Source organism: Alosa sapidissima, chromosome 1, assembly GCF_018492685.1.
Source record: "Alosa sapidissima isolate fAloSap1 chromosome 1, fAloSap1.pri, whole genome shotgun sequence".
NCBI lineage: Eukaryota > Metazoa > Chordata > Actinopteri > Clupeiformes > Clupeidae > Alosa > Alosa sapidissima.
In genome coordinates this window covers 19,498,998-19,506,826 of record NC_055957.1, presented here as the reverse complement: position 1 = coordinate 19,506,826, position 7,829 = coordinate 19,498,998, and the positions used below count along the sequence as shown (strand labels likewise).

Genomic DNA, 7,829 nt, shown 5'->3' with positions numbered 1-7,829 from the left:
TGATCCATTACAAGTTTAGGAAAATCACATCACGAAAGTTTGCCTTGTTCTTTGTGCTCCTAATTTTTGGCAAAGTGATGCCTTTTCCATCTATTTAGGCAAATGAGGCCAAGGACTATTCTCTAGTGCAGTCAGGATTAGAGATGGGAAGTCTGAGGCCACCTTGGCTCTGTCTTCCTCTATGTAAAAGGTCATTTACATATAATTTTACCAAGCCCCGCTGGCCCATGACGCCCATTGTTTACCTAATGTTAGGTTTCATGCTTCAGGCCTTTAAACTGTATGGGGTTGAGCCTGGTCCTTTCTCAGCCTTGGGCTCCACAATGGGACTTAAGAGGAGAATTCACGACACCCCCTTGTCTGCTTCCAACCCCCTGCACCACCTCCACCACGGCCGCCACCACTGTCAGACCTCTCCCAAGCCCCAACTCCCATGGGCCTGGTGCAACTGATGCTGATGGAGTGTCCATATTAGATGCAGTCATTCCAGAAAGGGTGACTTTGTGAGAGGTGACCACTTTGACATGGTCGGAGATCCTGCATCTGACATGAGGATGCCTTAAGGGAAAAAAGAAAGAAAAAAAAAACTTTTGTGTGACTAGGCTGAATTTGGCGCCCCGTCCGTCCGTCTTTGAGTGAGTTGTATTGAATCAGTTTCCAAGAGAGTGCCAAGGAAAGAGAACTTGGAAAGAGAAAGACAGAGGAGAGAGAAAGTGAGAGAGAGAGAGAGAGAGAGAGAGAAAGAGAAAGGAAAGAGAGAGTGAGGGAGCAAAAGAGTGAGAGATTTTTTGGGGGCGCTCCTCCATTGTTGTATGGGTGAATGGGGGACAATCTCTGGTTCCTTAGGCTTCATCCTTGAGTGGGCCTGAAGAAAAATAATCACCCCCATGAAATCAAAGGTTCTGTGCAGAGGAGATGGTCTAAAGCTGCTGGCCGAGGCAGGGGGGCCTCCCCGTCTTCCCGGCCCAGAGAGACGAGCCCAGCCCTGGGCCACAGCGACTCGGGGCTTCCCTTAATACAGAGCTCACTTGTGCTTCCAAGCGTTATTGAGCAAACAGTCGGCTTGCTTATGTCCTTTACATAGGCCTCTATACACGCACACACACACACACACACACACACACACACACACACACACACACACACACACACACACACACACACACACACACACACACACACGGACCTGAATGCCCTTTGCATTTTTGAGATCTGACAGAGGGTGCAGGTGTCTGCACGGCTCCAACTTTGGGTAGAGCATGAATGGTGGCCAGAGACATGGATGGATGGATAGATGAATAAACGGATAAATGGATGGATGGATGGACACTGTTAAACGGCTCGCCAGCCAATATCTGAAAATGCTGGTGAAAGGAGAGGGCCAACCAGACAAAGTGAGCACGCAGATGGAAAGACCATAATATGATGAAAGACGAAGGCTTTGAAAGAATATGTGGCTACCAACAGGCCAATATTGGTTTAAATCCCCGGCCTTAACACAGCGTTTAGAGGGAGTGAAAAAAATCTTTAGGCACCGAAAGAGGGAGATTTAGCTAGAGTACACAATATGAATAATAATAATTAGAACAGTCAAAAGAGAGGACGGCTCTTTAAGCTTTATTGTCATGTAAAGTTTGCCAGCGATCTACAGGGCAGAGACCTTTGCTGAAGCATGTATGTCTGTTTATATTACCAACCTAAGCTTATAATTTCTATTAATATCATTTACTCAAAGCAATGGAAACATCTTGGGCCATATGCGTCGACAAGGATGAATAAATTCACCAGTTCGCCAGTTGCCAAATCAGCTGTAGAAGTTTTGTTCAATTTCATAGTACTCTTTTGTTGCGGTGTCTTGCAAAATCTTCTATATAGTTAGACTATAGTTACACCACACAATAGTTATGTTACTGATACATTTTGCCAGAAACTGTCATTATTACAAAAATAGGAAACAGCATATTACTGTAACAAAAGATAGAAGCCCAAAGATACAGGAAGTCTGTGTAGTAACCTAATATAACACTGCTGCGTATTATGATTACTGACATACTGTATCCATACTTACTGGTTGATAGTGACCCCAGGGCCTGAAGTTTCTACTTCAAAAGCTAGCATCACCAAATCAACCATGATATGTTAAATTTACTCATTATTTTTGCTATCAATGCTTACTGTTCTGCGACGACATCCCAGAATATGATAACAACACTACTACTACTGATTTGCACCCGAGACGTTATGAGGTACTATAAGGACTTTGCTTGCACAGGATTAAGGCCTACTCCAACGCTGCAGTTTTGTTTAGTAATGCACAGGATTAAGATAGCCTACTCCAACGCTGCAGTTTTGTTTAGTAATGCAAAAAACAAAGCTGCTACAAAAAAAAAAAGTTCTCGCATAGTGGTGTTTTATACAATGAACCACAGATGAATAGGATAACTGAAGCACTTTCATTGGTCTCTTTGCTGTGGTGGTTTGCTGATCTCCTGTAGAAGCGAACGGTAGTCCACGTGCCCTCCAAGGTCCTGGTCCAGGAGGGAGAGGACCTGATAGAGGTCCTCCTGATCCAGTGAGACCCCACAGAGCATCAGGACGGCCCGCAGCTCTGGCACGGACAGCAGGCCACAGCGGGACACGTCCAGCTGGAGAAAGGCACGGCGCAGGGCTTGCCGCTTCCTCTGGAGCTGGGTAGACATAAACACACACAAATGCATAAGCAGATACACACACATATACATATACAGTCTCTCTCTCTTAATCTCCCTCTCTACTTCTGTCTCAGTCTGTCTCCCTCTCTCTCTCAAACACACACACACACACACACACACACACACACACACACAAACACACACACACACACACACACACACACACACACACACACACACACACACACGTCATGATGTCACGACGATACGCAGAGATACATAAATGAAGCATAAATACAAATTAATCTAAGACTACTATTTGATATCACACCTTCTTCTTGAGCCTAACATTCAGGGATCCTAATTTGGAGGTGTCCTTCCCCTGAGTCAAATCCCCATTCTCTCTGTGCGATTGCAAGATTGCAGCCATGTTGGATCCATTCCTCCATGCCTGCTTCTGTCCAGCAAAGGGCCTCAGAAACTCACTGTAGGAGACCCTGGATGAGTACGGGGAGGTCAGTTAGATCCGCGCAAGCACCTGAGCTCACCTCTAGGCTTGTTACAGGAACAAACCTTCCATCTCTGTTGATGTCAAACTTCCTAGCGAGGACGTCACACTCGTATTCATCAAGCTGAGAGCAGAGCATCGACAGAACTTCCTTAAATTCCTCTGGACTCACAAAGCCAGTGCGGTACGGGTCCATCTCCTCAAACTCCATCTGCAGATCATGAAATGAATGTTCCACCTGACAGACAGAGACACACAAATGCGCACACATGGGCACATAGACAGACAGACAGACAGACAGCAGACAGACAGACAGACAGAGACATAGATAGACAAATAGAGGGTAAATCAAGAAGACATTCACAGAAAAAGTCAGTCATGCATCCACAAACAGATGTACACTCTATACGCTGATGTTTGATCAGTATATTAAGCATGATTATGTGTTAAGTGTCTGTGTGAGTGCGTTAAGTGGGTTTGGCACAGTAATGGTGGTAATGGGGCATTTTGCACAGATGACAACAATCTGAGCACGTGAGGACCTCTGCCTTTTGTCGCGTGAGTGGAGGGAAAGGAGTCACATGACCCAGGCTCAGTCGGCAGACTGAAGGGGTGCTCTCACCCACGTCTCATGAGCCCTGAGATAAGAGACCCCTCAGGAGGGAGAACAGGAGATAAGACATGAGCAACGTGACCTCCACCCTTTATCTGCCTCCACAATCCCCACCCTCACTCAGCGTCTATAGTCCTCCAATGATGCCCTTCCAATCTCCCTGTCACCCCCCCCCCCCCCTCCCCACACACACACACACACACGCACTCACACACACTCATAGCAGGTGGCAGCTAGATGGGGGTTCTTGGGATCTCTATGTATGAAAAGGAAAGGCATGTTTGGTGTTTGTTGTGATGAAAACCCAAGCGCCTAGTGCTCATTGCAGATGATGGGGATCACTGTGTCTGCTGTCATCTATGGTACCATAGATACATCCATATTACCATTGTAATGAGGCCATCCCAATGAGACTGACACAAAGGGTGAATTACCTTAAAGAAAGTATTTTTCAATATTTCCTAGTGGGAACTAAACTGGGCAATCTCTAACATTTTATTCCTCCCTTTACCCAGTACTGATAGCTAGTCTTCTTAAGTTTTGTGTGGAAAGACAAGCGCACCAACAGACAGGGAGCCAGATACATGTAGGCAGACAGACAGACACCTTGGCATGTACAGCGTCAACCAGTATGTCAGACAGGCAAGTGAGGCGTTTGGAGCGCTGGCGCAGGTTCTCGTCTCCGCGCTGAGGTGGGCAGCGCTTGGCGTTGGGGAAGCGAGAGGACTTGAGAGAGGGGCCAAAGTGGCGGGCGAACTGCAAGAAGTCCAGGGTGCCGTCCTGCTGCGTGATGAGGCTGGCCCAGAGCTGCCGGATCTGCCCGCGACTCACCTCAGGGTGGACCAGGAACCTGCCAGAGACGTAGCAGAGAGGCAGGCAGGAGGGGTCGGCGGATAGACGAAAAGAGCGTGAATGAAAGACACAGAGTAAGAGAGGGTTGACCAGTGATGAAATGGAGATATGTTCACATTTTGTCTTATGTCTTATCCAGGATTAGAAGACCAAGACATATCATGAGCATGCTTGTATACAGTAGAGACAGTAGAGAGGAGAGAGATGCACACATCTTACTGAAAGAAAGACAGTAGAGAGGAGAGAGATGCACACATCTTACTGAAAGAAGAGAGGAGAGAGATTCACACATCTTACTGAAAGAAAGACAGTAGAGAGGAGAGAGATACACACATCTTACTGAAAGAAAGACAGTAGAGAGAAGAGTGTATGAGTGTAAGTATATATACTCTTTTGATCCCGTGAGGGAAATTTGGTCACTGCATTTATCCCAATCCGTGAATTAGTGAAACACACTCAGCACACAGTGAGGTGAAGCACACACTAATCCCGACGCAGTGAGCTGCCTGCTACAGCGGTGCTCGGGGAGCAGTGAGGGGTTAGGTGCCTTGCTCAAGGGCACTTCAGCCGTTCCTACTGGTCGGGGTTCAAACCAGCAACTCCGGTTACAAGTCCGAAGTGCTAACCAGTAGGCCACGGCTGCCCACAAGAAAGATACACACATCTTACTGAAAGAAAGACAGTAGAGAGGAGAGAGATACACACATCTTACTGAAAGAAAGACAGTAGAGAGAAGAGTGTATGAGTGTAAGTATATATACTCTTTTGATCCCGTGAGGGAAATTTGGTCACTGCATTTATCCCAATCCGTGAATTAGTGAAACACACTCAGCACACAGTGAGGTGAAGCACACACTAATCCCGACGCAGTGAGCTGCCTGCTACAGCGGTGCTCGGGGAGCAGTGAGGGGTTAGGTGCCTTGCTCAAGGGCACTTCAGCCGTTCCTACTGGTCGGGGTTCAAACCAGCAACTCCGGTTACAAGTCCGAAGTGCTAACCAGTAGGCCACGGCTGCCCACAAGAAAGATACACACATCTTATTGAAAGAAAGACAGTAGAGAGAAGAGAGATGCGCACATCTTACTGAAAGAAAGACAGTAGAGAGAAGAGAGATGCGCACATCTTACTGAAAGAAAGACTGTAAAGAGAAGAGAGTAAAATGACTGGCAGAGAGATGAGTAAACAAGATTAACTGTGATGGGTTTAATATTGAGTGAAAAAGAGAAAAAGACTTGCACACTGCCTTTGAACGACTCAACTTTTAATAGAAAAAAGACACAATGTTTCAATCTTACGGTGTGCAAGTCTTTTTCACTTTTTCACTTGTATGCCCTTTTTGATTTGGCACCTGCTGAAACACTTTTGGATGTGCGCACTTCATAGTATGCTATGGGTTTAATATTGAATCTTGAGAAAATGTAGAGAAACCTGAAAAAAACAGACAGGGAAAAAACACAAAGTGAATTTGAGTAACCATTTGCCATTTTTCTAATTGTTTTCAAATCCGAGAAAACACAAAGCTTGTGATAAAGACGAAAAAAGGAACAAGAGTTTCGGAAAGTGAATGTCACTGGGAATGTTAAAGGAAACAGGGTGTGGATAGAAGTCAGAGACATTCACCCCCCAGCTTGAGAGATAAAGGTATTCAAGTAACTATGGGGGCAATGGTCCCACATGATTTTCCCTCTTTGAGATTTTGTCTTAAGTTAAGAAGGGCCTCTATTCTTTCAACTACCCCCCTCCCACCACCCCTCCCAACCCTGCACCCCCCACCCCATGACAATGCCAAAACTTGGCAGCCAACCCTGCCTATGTGCAACAGTTTCCCATCAGAGAGACAGAAGCCATCTTGGGCTCCCTGGCACCAGCGGAGCCTGAAGAAAGAGCCACTCTGTGAGAGCACAGACATGAATGGGTTGGCTGTGAGTGCGGCATGAAAACAAAACCACGTCTGTATCACGCACCGTCTTAAAGCGCGCATCCCTGCAATGAGTTGGTTCACGCTAGGGAACTCAAAGAGGCACTCTCAATGCACGCTACCAGAGATGCTTTGTGGGCGAGCTGCTTTGAAGCGCAGATATGGCACAGCTGCTGTCTGGCGCTGAACTAAGTTGTGATGAGGGGGTTTCACACATGCACTTCAAACTGTTAACCAGATGAAAACGGGAGGCTCCTCAAAGGGGTTCACGGCTTGTGAGGACCCAGACAAACTCAGCGTTGAGTTGATGAAGGACACCTTTTCAACAACACTATATGGAAATCAGTCTCACCCAGAGAAACTGCGCTCAGCCCAGGCGCCCCGAACAGGGCATCTGCTAACGGGCAACACCGCGGCACGGCTCAGCCACCGGGCTCTGATACCATCAGCGAACCTCTGTGAACTTGCGCGATTAAGCCTGTTAGTGGCACTAATCTCCTGGCAGCCAGTGCCCAGCGCCAGAGAGCGGGGCGAGGGGCGCGGGCTGAGAGTGTACCTTTGGCGCGGTTGGCACGGCGCAGAGTCAGGCGAGCGCGCGGGAGGCAGCACCAGCACTGGGAGCCGGTGCCACGATGCAGGATTATGCAAATCTGCCCGAGATGCCCCTATTCAACTTACACCCTATTTAGGGCAGCGACCATGATACTCCAAGCCAACAGAGAGAGAATGGGGAGATGAAAGGGGCCAATTCCAAAGAAAATGAGAGATGGAGAGAGGGAGGGCAAGATAGAGAAAGAATGTGCATCTACAAAAGGTCAAAGGGATGAGCAGAACAGTAAGAAAATCAGAGGAGTTACCCAAATAAACAATTTATACATGCCATATAGCTTCATAAACATAAAATACCCAAAAAAACAATTTATACATGCCATATAGCTTCACAAACATACGGCACAGCTACATAAAAGTATTTGATTGGTTGTGTGAACAGTTATTCACTAGTTTTATCCTGATTCTTTGGAGGTTTTGGTTTTGGTTTGTTTGTTCTATAAAATATGTCTTCTTACACTGGTCTGTCTGTTTTCACACCATCTCTGTAACTGTCTCTCCAGTGATGGCCCAGAGAGAGAGGGGGGGGGGGGGGGGGGTCAGGCAGGGAACAGTGCAGAGGCATGGGAACATCCAAACAGGCGTGCATTAAACCAGCACAACACACTGAGCGCATTGTTATTCATGGGAATGGAAAGAAACACACACACAAGGGGATGTCAGCCAACTTGTTAACCT

The 7,829-nt window shown here is 46.9% G+C and overlaps 1 protein-coding gene across 1 annotated transcript in view; it reads right to left on the bottom strand.

Annotated features, from left to right (window-relative positions):
- Window positions 1–1,659: 1,659 nt before the first annotated feature.
- Window positions 1,660–7,829, bottom strand: part of si:ch211-197n1.2 (EF-hand calcium-binding domain-containing protein 6) — a 35,640-nt gene continuing 29,470 nt past the window's right edge. The window contains exons 15-18 of the mRNA XM_042088766.1: window positions 4,379–4,622; window positions 3,225–3,397; window positions 2,983–3,148; window positions 1,660–2,687 (exon numbers count right to left, since the gene is read on the bottom strand). Coding sequence (XP_041944700.1) covers window positions 2,454–2,687; window positions 2,983–3,148; window positions 3,225–3,397; window positions 4,379–4,622 — 817 coding nt within the window. The 3' untranslated portion in view covers window positions 1,660–2,453. The remainder of the gene's footprint in view (window positions 2,688–2,982; window positions 3,149–3,224; window positions 3,398–4,378; window positions 4,623–7,829) is intronic.